Source organism: Drosophila grimshawi, unplaced genomic scaffold (assembly GCF_018153295.1).
Source record: "Drosophila grimshawi isolate 15287-2541.00 unplaced genomic scaffold, ASM1815329v1 contig_44, whole genome shotgun sequence".
In the NCBI taxonomy this organism is placed as follows: domain Eukaryota; kingdom Metazoa; phylum Arthropoda; class Insecta; order Diptera; family Drosophilidae; genus Drosophila; species Drosophila grimshawi.
The window spans coordinates 21,268,036-21,281,083 of record NW_025063240.1 but is presented as its reverse complement, the minus strand read 5'-3'; the positions used below and the strand labels follow the sequence as shown (position 1 = coordinate 21,281,083).

General features: G+C 40.5%; 3 protein-coding genes across 3 annotated transcripts; all 3 read right to left on the bottom strand.

The window, feature by feature from the left end:
- Positions 1-1,612: 1,612 nt before the first annotated feature.
- Positions 1,613-2,663, bottom strand: LOC6557249 (bromodomain testis-specific protein). The gene has a single exon (XM_001983335.3). It carries the CDS (start codon positions 2,574-2,576, stop codon positions 1,716-1,718), a length of 861 nt encoding a protein of 286 aa, XP_001983371.1. The 5' UTR covers positions 2,577-2,663; the 3' UTR covers positions 1,613-1,715.
- A 3,534-nt stretch (positions 2,664-6,197) lies between these two features.
- LOC6557232 (uncharacterized protein DDB_G0283357) lies at positions 6,198-7,397 on the bottom strand. The gene has a single exon (XM_001983336.2). It carries the CDS (start codon positions 7,379-7,381, stop codon positions 6,389-6,391), a length of 993 nt encoding a protein of 330 aa, XP_001983372.1. The 5' UTR covers positions 7,382-7,397; the 3' UTR covers positions 6,198-6,388.
- A 4,273-nt stretch (positions 7,398-11,670) lies between these two features.
- Positions 11,671-11,997, bottom strand: LOC6558516. The gene is made up of 2 exons (XM_001983337.1): positions 11,989-11,997; positions 11,671-11,916 (listed from the first exon to the last, which is right to left on the bottom strand). The coding sequence occupies exons 1-2, from the start codon at positions 11,995-11,997 to the stop codon at positions 11,671-11,673; spliced, it is 255 nt and encodes an 84-aa protein (XP_001983373.1).
- Positions 11,998-13,048: the final 1,051 nt, after the last annotated feature.

Sequence of the window (13,048 nt, the reverse complement as noted above, 5' to 3'; positions counted from 1 at the left end):
ACAATGGGCTAGACTAAGTCAACGCCTGGTCTTGTTATAAATTCAACAGGGGAATCGTATTTCGCACATAAATTTCCATAAACATTTTATGGCGTTTGCTTGGCAACGATATCCATCAGTAATACATGAAAAATTGATGGGTTTTTCAATCGTTGACCTACTTTTTATGCCTGCTCACACCCACGCACCCCCATCCCCCACACACTTCACACTCTGCCTATCCAGTGATGGCGTCAATAAGCAACATATAATCACACGTCGATTGAGTTTAGTCGAGGCACGAGGCGTATACACAATGTGTGTGACTCAAAATGGTTTCTGGCCGAATGGATGTAATTAGCCCTGATTCATTGTAACGGCTATTTTTGGCAACTTCGAGAGCATTTCGAACTGGGTCACTTACGATTATGCCAACTGATTATTGTTTTCTGCAAAAAGTTCCATTTACGCAATAACGCAATAAAAATAGATTTTTATGGCGAAAGTTTTGTGCGAATCGAAGTATAAAAATTCTTGAGGTTTGGTGTAAATTATTTCTTTTATTCATTTATTGAACATGCTGTGTGAATTAAATATTCAGTTTAGCTGCTTTTATTTAAAGGTAAATAGTTAACTTATAATTAAATGTATATGTCTTTATAATCGGCTGTATATAACTGTATTGCTTATGCATTTTTCATTTTTATTTATTTTTTATTGGCTTTATGTATTGTATGCTCGCTATATGTATATTTAATCATATATAGTTAGTAATCAGATTGTTGTTCTTTATAAGTACAATTTCGGTAAGTGTGTGTGTTGCATATGTATAGGGTATATATCTGTCTGATATATAACTATTTGCATTTTAATATAATCAGTTTTGAATTTCAACATTTTGGTTAGTTGTATCTCATTTATGTATATATATATATATATATGTATATATATATATCGGTCTAGTATATATGTATAACTACGTGAAGCCCTACGTATGGAGTGCTGTACGAATATTATTCAAAATCTTTACTACCGAAAGAAAATTAGAAACTTAAGCTTAAGGACTGTACGCATAGTAAACATAGTTTAAGAGTACTTAAATTTAACTGCCTGACAACATTTTTTGATCCCTTTACAGCAACTAATTAAGTACGTATATAAGACGAGTGTCATAAGTAACTATAAGTTAATTTTATACTAGAATAAATTTTTAAAATTTTGAATTTTATTTTTATTTTTCTGGCTTTGGTTTTTTTTTTTAATTTTGATCTACACCTGGGATAAAGGCACGAATGTACAATCATATTATAAAAGTACTTGAGCGTACTTAATTACAAAGAATTACCAATTTATACAAAATGCGATTAATAATCGTTATTCAACTAACTTTTCAACTCCTTGCTTTGACAGTCTTTTGTTATGGATGTTGAACTAAAAGAGCTGTGTTGGAATTTTATATTTATTTCTACGAGTGCTTAAGTCTTGGAAACTTGCAAAAACAATTTGGTTATGTTTCCCATTGATGAGATGAATTCTTGTTTTTTGTTGCGCTGCGATGTTATTTTTGTTATATTTTTTTTTTTTTGGATATGAAAAGATTATTGTATCACAGATCTCGAAATGATTATGGGCAATGAAATTTGGCACTAAGAATTGGAACTACTTTGTGTATATAATTTGTCTACTGTGAACTGTTAAGTAAATGATTAACTATGAATGTAAACCGTAAGTCCTGCCTAGCGCCTGGCATATTGACAGCAAACGGAGCTTCGTGGAACTCGCTGCGTCGGCAATCCAGACATACCTTTCAGATATGTATAGGAGACGGGCTGACGCAGGATGCGCTGGGGTGGCGGCTTCACTTTGCTCTTCGACGCTGTCGACGATGAGGATGAGGACGAGGTGGAGCAGGCGCTTGAGCTGCTGGCAGACTTGGAGGCCAATCTGTGTTGACGTTGCTGATGGTGCAGCTCAACGGTCGATGCCGATTTCAGAGCCGATTTCAGAGGCAATGCTGCTGCAGCGGGGGGTGGCGGTGGTGGGGGTGGTGGCGAGGGGCCGCTACACGACAGTGAGCGTGATGTGAGCGAGAGACTCTCGAAGGCTCGACGCAATGAGGACGTCGACCGGCGTTGCAATCGTGAGAAGCTCGTGCGGCTCAGTTTGCGTTGTTGCTGCTGCTGCTGCTGATGCTGCTCCAATTGCTGCTCCTCAATGTCTATGGTGCTGCTGGTCTCACTGGATGCGCAGGACATCTGCTCTAGCCGTGTAGTGGCTGCTGCTAGTCCACGCCCCATTGATGAATACGAATCGGTCGATGAACTGTGCGCATCCTCTTCCTGTGCAGCTGCATCCTGAACTAGGTCATCGTTTGACCTGAGACCAAAGCGGCGACTTAGTAGCTGAAAGAAGCCCATGTTGCGCTCATATCGTGGAGTTGGTGAAATGCTCATGCTGCTGCTGCAAGGCGAGTGACCGCCATGGCTAGCACTGGGCTCCAATTCCAGTAGCCATCTTTTGGTATTGTTGCCCGGTGCATTGTTGTTGTGCTCCTGCTGCTGCAGTTCGTCTGCAAAGCAGACGTGTGGCGAACCCATTTTAACCCAAAGCACTTCCTGTCTGTTCGCAAAATTGTTATAGCTGCAGTTCCGCTTTACCACTCTTTCTCTCTCTCTCTCTCTTTGTTGTTGCCGGCCTTTGTCTTTAACACACACACTCACACACAATCACTTTGTTTTCAGTTGTAGTTGTCGGCTTTTTGGCTTTGTTCGCTTCGTGTGTACACTTTGGCGTTGTCCTTTCGCGTTTGAGTCGGCAATTCGAATGCCGCTTCCTTTTATAGACTCGCCCGGCTGCGAGCAGCCAGCGCTGCAAAGCGGCAAACAGCGAGAGTCACTCTCTTTGACACTCTAAGCCTACCTCCCTTCCGCTCTTCCCTTCTGCTCCAGCAGTAGTTACTACGTTTTTGCAATGTGTTTTTATACCCTGAACACCTTGTGTATAAAGAGGGTATTATTAAAGTGTGATTTAAATTTGAGCTCAAAGTGGGTAAGCCAAAAGGTTGAACATTTATAAACATAACATATAACAATAAACATAAAAGCATATAAATAATCAATTATAGTTTGCTTATTGAGTTGTTGCTGCTGCCGGTGAGTCGAATACTCTGAATTATGTTTTGATTGAAATTTAAATTAATAATTCATAAAACAAAATCGAATAAAAACTTTCTTGTTTAGAGCGTATCACCTAGTCGACGCCTTCTCAACTAGACTACTCCTACTGTTTTTTTTTGGCACTGATAGCCAATAACAGAGCCACATGAACAGAATATGAATTTGTGGCACTTTTTTGTTTACCTGTTTCGTATTTGCAGTGGCATGTTTTGTTTACATTCCTCCTTTTTGCTGGCCATCAATATTTACTTTTCCTCCTCCTTACGGCTGTTGCTGCTTCTACGACTGCAACTTAATTGTTCTAGAGCGCAATTGCAATTCCGAGCCGATTACTCATCGATTAGTCTCAATTTGCCTTTGTTTAGCTGGCAGTGAGCTAAAAATAGAAGCATTGCAACTATTTTCGAACTTTTAAGTGCTTTTATTAGAACATGTATGTACTTATATATATATATATCTTGGGGTATATCTTCATCACTCAGGTGTGCCAAACCCATACATAATTTTCACCCACTCCAAAGTTTTATGAGATTTACAGCGATGTCGCAACGAAAATTCATAAGCCGCAATTAAGGCCAGCAAAAATAGATGTAAGCCATTGTCGTCTTGTTTGTTGGTTGTTCTTGTTGTCATTTTATTTAATTACGCACAAAATTGATTTTAATGCGCTATAAATAAAACTGACTGCCAATTTTACGCCTCACCAAGATCCTGAGGCGGAATCATGGGAGCTGGGTGGCTTTTTAATGCTTTGTCTATGGTGATTTAATGAAGTCCGTTGTTTTAATGGCGTGAGGTGTAATGATGGGTGTGTGAGTAGGAGGCGTGGCCTGGCTATATAGTGTTGCAGATGCTAGCGATGATTGCTCCTGTCGTGTTGTTTATCTACTAATTAAAGGCGTAATTCCTGCCCCTTGACGTCAGCCCATTAACGGATTTCTGAATTACGAGACCAAAGCTCTAAGAATATTGCCAGACTATCATTACTAAACTGCTCGAATTGCAACTACAACCGAATCAATAAGAACCTTGTGTTGCTTTTGTTCTCATTTCAGATTAACACGGAATTCGCCATGAAATCACTCTTAGAAACTATCTTTACATTGAAAATTCATTAATTGCTTACAAATTTGACGAGAAATTGATTACAAATTTTGAGGTTACTTAAGCAATTATTTTATATTTCTTGGAAAATGAACCAGTTTATTGTAGGATAGAGCTTTTATACTTCGCATTATCAATATTCTCTATCAGGTTTTACTTACGCTTGTAGATTTATCTATATCTATAGCGATATAAGTAGCTCCATAATATTTGAGGCTTACTAGGCTTAGGCTGATTGTTTATTCAATATGCAAATATATTTTAGTTATATTTTAAATCAATACCCTTATACCCTTATAGCCTTCTTCCCCGTTTTAATGGATTAAGGGTGTAAATATATAGTCTTGCTTTTCTGGCCAACTAAGCTTGTGCTTATTAGATTGGTTAATTGGTATAACTACATTGAAATTGTGTTAATAATCACTCAATTACTGAAGATATTAATTTTTACGATCGTAATATGGAACCTATTAGTTTTATTAAACATTAATAATTTGTGCTTAGGTATTTTTTTTTTGGGTATGTTTAATAGCCATAGAAGGTTGTAAATACTTGATTTGCCATATGTTCAGAATCGTCAATATAACGATGCATTTATTCATATAATACCCAAAGCACCTCAACCTATATTTGCATCGGAAGCAGCCAAGGTGTTTTCAAGGATCAAAGCATCAAGAGGTCACTGGGATTAGTTTGGGTTTCATCACAATTGTAATCGTTTGCATTTACATTCAGCGGATTTGCGACCACTTACACCGTGCAACAGCACCATGCAACAACACCAGCATGCAAGAACAACCGATTAACGTCATCGTCGTTCTTAGTGCTATTCGGTCGTAATGCAGACATGATACCGTATGTCAAAACTATAAGGTCGAGTCCTTCACCAACATGCAATTGAGGACTTTACCTACATCATCAGTCGGCGCACAAGGCGACACCAAAACTGTTCCCAGGGAACAGTCGACGGTAGCACCCACAGCACACGCCTCCTGTGGCAAGGCGCAGGCGCATCTCCTGCCAACACGATGCCAGCCTTCGGCTTGAAAAGCTTTTACGATGCTCCCAAAGGGTTCTCTGTTAATCAGAGCTTTATTTTCAAAGCTGTAGAGGCCGTTGTGTTTGATTCCATTTCAAATAATAAAAACAGAGAAGTTTTGTATTTTAGATTGGGATTTTTTATTTATTGACAGCTAGACTGATACTTAACATTATATGCTCTAAAAATATATATATGTATATATTTATATATAGGGTATTTACTTAAATGCTAAGCATTTTTCTATACTCTTTGTTATTTGCGTCTGTGTGTTTTTTGAATAGATAAAAAAGTGTGTTGAAATACATTTGTCTTCTGTTTTGATATTGGATTAAATAAGTAAACATTTTTGGCGACATAAAGTGTGAATTATTTTCAAGTATAATATATAATTATTTTTGATTTTGTACAATTTGGAATTTTCTTTGATTTTCGTATTGGTAAATTCGTAATTTTGTCTAGTCAAAGGTGCCCATCGAAATAAGTGCAAAGTATAGAAATAACAAACATTTCGAATTGTCATTTTTTTTTTTGTTTTTTTTTGATTTTTTGTTTTTTAACGAGCCTAGCTCCAAAAATATTGTGTCAAACTTTTAAAACTACCTATTTGTTTGGGGAAAGATATGTGTGCAGAGGGGAAGGGGCTTACTTAAAAGCTATCAACTAAATATCTGCTACGGTGTAAACTGAAAGTCCCTATATTGATATAGGTATGCAAAGCACACAAATGGTTAATACTTGGAATACATGGAAATTGTTGTTCTTCTTTTATTTTTCTTCTATATTTTTTTGGGCTAATACACACATTTATAAAATATGTTTTCGCTGCTGCGCTGCATTTGCCAATCGCTTGTCTAGCCGTGTTTTTTTTGTTGGTTTTTGTTTAGCTTTTCTGTTGTTTCAGTTTTCAGTTGTTTTTTCTTTAGGCACTACATCACTTTTCACTATAAACTACCCACCCACCCCGTACTTTTGGCATTGGCCTTCACCCGCTGCCGCTGCCCTCGCCTTCTGTCGTCTGTCGTCTGCTCATTGTCTTGGGCAATGTCCTCGCCAATGATGACTTTCGCTCGCTCATCCTCATACCATCCTAATACATGTGGTGCAGGGTGTAGGGGCAGCATACCGCATAGCTTGGCACCCGCGAGTATAGGCCGGACATGCCCTTCATGTGAACATAGTGCACTGGAGGCCGCAATATGCTCTGCTGTTTTTTATCCTTTTTGGTTGACTTGGTTGTTGAGCTGTTGCCGCTGTGGCTGCTTTGGCTGCTGTTGCTGCTGTTGCTGCTGCTGTTGCTGTTATGCGGCGTGAGTGACTTCTTCACCCTCAGCTGGCGGAGTGGAGTGCTGCTGCAGGATAAGGAACGCAACGAGGCCGTTGCCGTTGTCGCAGCCGATGTGGAGAAGTGTTGGAACATGCGGCTCACCGATGACGAAATGGAGATGCGACTCAAATGTAGTCCACCCTTGTTGTTGGCTCTGCCTGTCGAGGCCGCGGATGTCGAACGTGGCTCTGGCTTATTGTTGTTCTCCCGATTCTCATTCTCATCCACATGCTCCTCCTCATCGCCAACGCAACTGTTGCTGCTGTTGCTGCTGCCATCGTCATCGTCGTAATGATGTGGATGCAGATGCTCCATGGCGCTATTTGGTCTGTAGACGGTCTCCACATAGATGTGCGCATTGTTATCATAGAATTCCAGGCCAGGCGAATAGGAGTCAGAGGATGAGCCCGAAGTGTTCTCCATATCGAGACTGGAACCAACGTTCATCACCTCCAAGCACTCATTCCGCGAGCCGCTCAGACTGAATGAGTCCGTCGAGGAGCTGTGTATATCATCCTGGCTGCTGTACACCGTATCATTCTGGTGATGATGATGGTGTTGGAAATGCCTGCCCAGATGCTTGCTGAGTAATTGCAGCAAACTACGCGATCTGGAGAGTTTCTGGTCACGCTGACTGCGCTTCGCCTGCTTCGACTGCTTATCGCCGAGATTCATGGACGAACTATTGGCACTGCTGCCACTCGAGTTGGAGTTGGAGCTCACGTTCGAGCAATTTTTAGGTGTTAGCGTATCCATTCTCACGTTTAATAGTAATTGATTTGAATTTTTTGTTCAAGTTTCAATTTTCAATTATCAATTTGTAGTTTTCACTTTCCGTTTAGTCCTTGTTCGATGCACTTGTTGTCACGACTGCTTGGCTTAGACTGGTGTTGCAGGCGTCGTTTGTGCCACTTTTATAGTTGCACTCAATGTCGCCGAGCTTCGCGCTTAACCTTCGGGCCTCGCATCACCCGCTTATCCTACCCGACGAGGACACACTTCGTGGTTCGTGCTTCGTGCTTCGTGCCTCGCTGCTGGCCACAGCTAGCTGCCATATAGTTTTCGGCAACAGTGCCTGAATAGCTCTTGTGGCAGCCACAACGTGAGCGGCTGCTGTTCCACTTGCTGTACTCTCAAAGTTTCCTCTCTTCATTTTACGTACTTGGGAAGGACTACCTGTTGGCATGCTTCAACGTGATTGTTGCTTCCCCTGTCCTGTGTCGGCCATTGTTTAATGGCAAACACAAAAAAACCTAAAACGATGTTGCACTTTTGAGTTTGACTGTTGCTGCTTCTGCTCCTTGCTGCGTGGATTGTGAACGTGACCCTTGCACGTCATACTCACTTCCTTCCTTCTGCGAAGGCCCCACCTTTTAGGCCACTTGCAACAAGTTCGAGAAAACTTGGGCGTTTATGGTTCCCTCCTTAACTCGACACTGACGTGCGGAGCTGTTGCTTGGCTCACGTGAAATATGCCCTGACTACGTGTTAGCTTCTATTCTGTACGGGCAACGGAAAGTAAATAAGGAAGCTGCTCAAGTCAGATGGTGTTTTTTTTATTTATTTTATTGTTGGGTATAAATCACGTGAGCGGGTCAACAATGGTGTATCAATTATTTCAATTTACCCAAAATAAAAGTAGGCATCAGGTGTAGGATGTGGCTGGTGCCCTTTCCTTCAATCTAAGTTATCGTTAAGAGCTTATTAAAAGATTGCCTCTTCGGGCAATTTAGAAGAATATTTAGATTAATTCTACTACGATAAGTTCACAAAGAATTATTTTACGCAATAAGTACTAAATAATGAACTATTTCCACATCATAGGAATAGAGAATATACACAATTAAATGGACAGCATCAACTGTTGACTCTATCTAAATGCACAGCGAGTTTGTTTTTATGCAAACATATATTTAAAGCTACCATCAACATAAATACGTATTTTTGCTGAAACCTATGTAAAACAGCTACAAATCAATCAGTATTGACTATGAGCTGAAAGGTTACCTTTAAAGGCCTTAATGCTTATTTTTAACATACCAGCAAATAACTTTTTGAAGTTTATTTTTTCTATCCCATATGTGTATTCCATAGTGTCTGTCTGTATGTTAAGAATCATAAAGTAAACTTCCATATTTGTTGCTTAGCAATCTCTTACTCTGCCCATTAAGTCTCTAGTCATGTATATTTCAGACACATATTTTAGATTTTTCAGCTCAGATATATTAATGTATTTAAATGTATTTAAATTTCGCTGCATATTTTTAATGTCCATTACAACTATTATTGATTGTTTGCTATACCAAGCATGTCAGCTTTAAGCTCTTTCATTACCAACGTTCTTTTCAATCAGGCACCCAGTCCATTCTCTTGTGCATGCTTAGTTAATCAACTTAAGTTGTTAATCTCTTGTCTACAAGAGAGGAAAATGAAAATCCTTAGCGAATTGCAGGCAATTTTCGCTCATTAGTGGCATTTTGCAATGCTTGGCTGCCAGTCGAGCCTGATGCCGAACCTGAGACTCGCACGTTGTTGGCACGCATCGCACTTATGCATTCAGCATTTTTCCATCAGCTGCTGCTGTCTCTTCTGTTGCTGCCACTGATGGGAATAGACTGTCATGGAGAGCAGTAGCAGCTAGAGCAGCAGCAGTTGAGGACACAAGCTCCTATAAATAGTACGCACTTGGCGTAATCGTTTTGCAACTTGACTCATGCATAGTACGCAGTACTTACACAAGTACCTTTAGAAAGTTGCCCTCAGCAAGCACAAAATTGCCAGCACTCTTGCATACTCTGTTTACAGTGTAAAACCAATCATTCTTTCCAAATGAAATATGCAAAAATTGGCTGGTTCTCGGATGTATGTATAAGTGTGTAAATATATATATATATTCCTTGGAACATGCTCGTAATTCCTCTTACACTCAATAAACAGAGCACTAAATCCCGACAAATGAAATCTCTTTTAGTCAAGGCCAAAACGAATCTTGGGTAAATTGTGTGACAATGTCACGTAGCAGCGATTTGGTCACCTGTTGCCTGTGTTTCCTTGGCTTGGCTCCGTGCGGAGCTTAGCATTCTGTGGCCAACGAAAGTAGGTAACTGTGGCAAACGCCTCAAATACCACCGCCACATCCCCCCTGCATCCAGTTGAAGAACAACGCATTAGGTTGCTTATTTGTTTGGGTTTATTATTCAGCTGATGATGGATTTGTCACCCGCTGTGAGAACTGCTTTCTCATCAAAGCAAAAATGGGGTTAGCGATAATGCTCTATGCCACTGTCGAGTGCTGCTCCATAGTTGAGGGTGTAGGGGTAGGGATGTGCATCTGTATAGGCTGAGGGGAATCTGTATAGAAGACATAGTAGACGCCGTCATTGACATAGTAATTGTCTCTGTTGTTGAAGTAGGACTTCCTAGTTGGAAACGAAAATGGGATGTGTGAAATGGGATGTGGCCTTGATGCTCGTCCAGCAGCAGCAGCAGGAGATGAGAATTAAAACCAACAACTGCAATAATAAAATTATATTTCAAATGTACATATTTAACTTGAGATTTGCTTACCCCGATATAATTGCGCATTTCATCTTTAGAGTTTTGAGTAATCCACTTCAACAGTCATCCAAACGCTGCTCGCGACCATCTAGCTTTGAGCTGATTGCTGAATTCCTGTAGCTCTTTTATACCTCTGACTGTTGCCTGTTTAGCTGTGGCACGTTTGCCTGATCTGTGGGCCGGTTTTTTACCAAGAATTAAAACTTGTTGTTGTCGGCTGATGATGTGGCAATAATTGTGCCACGTTTTTTTTAGCGAATGTTCTTTTCTGCGTAAATTGTTGCCCATCGCGACTAGTTATATGGTAATTTCGTTATCTTCTGCTCCCGATTGGGAGTCTGCATTCAAATGAACTTAATTCAGAGCAGTTAATATTGATGAAACTGATATCTTAATTTGATTGAATCAGCTAATTATAACTTATACTAACAAATTCGATTTGCTATGCTCTGCATAATTTGTGTCTGGACACAGTTTGTGTGATGTTGTAAATCAAATATCTCACAGACACCAGATGCGTCTGGCAAATACTCTGCCTTCCAGTTGACTCTTCTTGAAGTCCACAATATTGGCAAACAGTCCCAGTCGATTTATTTGGGTTGCTTACTGAGTTTGTTATTTTTAGCTTGGTATTCCAAAGAGACAACAATTAAAGAGATTTTTTAAGTTACATAAGCATGAGATATGTTTTGTAGCTTACTAGATATTCTTAGTATATATTTCCCAATAAACCTGTTTTCCCTCAATCATCCTCAAAATGACGTGCAAAATCGTTGGACTTATTTGTCCAACTTAATTGGCAGTGTATGAAAATCCAATTAAATATTAATTAATATTTGCGATTATTCTGCTGCACTGGTTTTTCCATACGCATTTGATTCCATGGAAGTCTGCTACTTGTAAACTCCTACTCCTTCCGGTTCTGTTCTCAAAACACCCACGAATCCATGTGACTAGCGCCGTGTCACGTTTTCCGACGTGCTCGAACGTACAACGGAAAAGTTTCCAATGCAGCAGCCGCAGCAGCAGCAAAAGCAACAGCAGCAAAATGAGTAATAAAATAATAAAAGTTGAACTCGCTGCTAAGTTTTCCGCTGAATTCTATTCGACGCTTGCAGCAATTGCTAGGGTTTCTACATGCCACAATTGATGCAGTGCTGTGACGTGCGCCACTCCCAATTTAATTTTCAGTTTCCCCCTTAAAGGTAAAGAGTTCTTGTATTTTCGAAAACGTTAACGTGCGAGTTCAAGGTGCCAGGACATTCGATATGTGGTCGCAAAACGAAAGGGCTATTGTCGATAATTTCGGCTTGGATTGTTTACGCTTGTGTCGAGAAGGCCAATAACTGGAAATTGTAGGGTTCAATACACGGCTGGGTACAGACCCTAGACCAGAGACAATGTTCAGGTGTTTAACACTTTCATTCAGAAAAGCTGCAGTGTGGCCGATAAACTTTATTCAAATTTCATGTTTAATTATTTCCACCTTAGTAGAGATACTCGTAGGTCAGGGGCTGGTAGTCGGTGCGATATTGCTGCTGGAAGGAGTTCGGAGTCGCCACGCTGTGGTACACATGCGACTGGCTGGCCGGTGTGATCAACCGGGAATAGGCCAAAGGCAACACGGCCCCACTGCGTGCATAGGCCAGTCTTGGAGCCGGATAGTAACTAAACCCCGGCGTGTACACTATATCATGGCCAAGAGCCAAGCTCAGCAAACAGGCAAAGATGAGCTGCGCAAAAGAAGGAGTTTAGAATATTACAGAGTGGATAGAGATCCGAGTATTTGTCACAGCTACACTTACCAGCTTCATGGTCTTGTCGCAAAGAACAAACTAAATGCGATTTCTTGGCTGGAGCTGCCTTTTATAGGCTCCATTTCTATCTCAGCTCCATCTCAGTTTCATCTCAGCTCCACTTCCATTTCCATTGTCCACATGATGCTAGCCAAGGTCAAAGGCATTAGCAGCGGCAATTTGAAAGAAACCCTTAACTCACTTTGAATGCAGCTGCAATTGCAATTCCACTTCAACGTTCGATCCAAAGAATCTAGAAACTAACAACCTATTACACTCTGGCCACAGATTGTAAGATACCCTGTTTTCAGCTAATAACTGTTTTTGTTGTGTGGTATAAATATTAGAGGCAATTTTGTCTTTGAATTTATACTTATTATTTTGTTAGAAGAGCACTTTAAGGCTTTTTGTCATTAAATCATAGCTTTGTTGTATTGCCTTCAGCTGGGTATACCCTAGAGCTGCACTCTCGTGGCATAGAGTATAAGGAGTTGCCTAGACTGGACTCTCTGATCGTCGTGCGCATCTGACAAGATAAGCTCAAGCATTGTGCCTGCCTGCCACATAAATACAACATACACATGCAACTAGTTGAGGCGCTTAAAGACCTCCTTCGATTCCTACCTCACTCTGCCCCTCTATCAATGGACACTCAAGCGATGCGATGCTCCATCTTCAGCCCCAGCTTCTCCAGCTCTTTACATGCCAAATGGTAAATATTTTGCTATAGCCATTTGCTGTTTACTTCTTTGGGCCGAAAAATAAACAATTAAGTGTGAGCAGTTATGGGAGGCTTTGCCGGAATAGCACTTCCGGTATTTCGCATCGATGCGTTTCAAGGTCAGCATCTAAGACCCTGTGTTGGGCGTGTTTACACAACTGCCCTTGAATTTATTTGGGCGTGAATTGCGAAGTTTGCCAAGTGCGCAATGCTTTGTTTTGCATTTGTGGTCCTTTGCTTTGCTTTTGGCCCGTGCCCGAAAACAAACTCCTACGCAAACAGCAATTAATGTCGAGCAGGCCTATTGAATATAAACTTATTATTCACTATATCTGCGTTGTATTTTCC

Excerpts from the sequence above, each read along its gene's own strand:
- LOC6557232 (XM_001983336.2), bottom strand. The coding sequence starts at position 7,381 with ATGGATACGCTAACACCTAAAAATTGCTCGAACGTGAGCTCCAACTCC.
- LOC6557249 (XM_001983335.3), bottom strand. The coding sequence starts at position 2,576 with ATGGGTTCGCCACACGTCTGCTTTGCAGACGAACTGCAGCAGCAGGAG.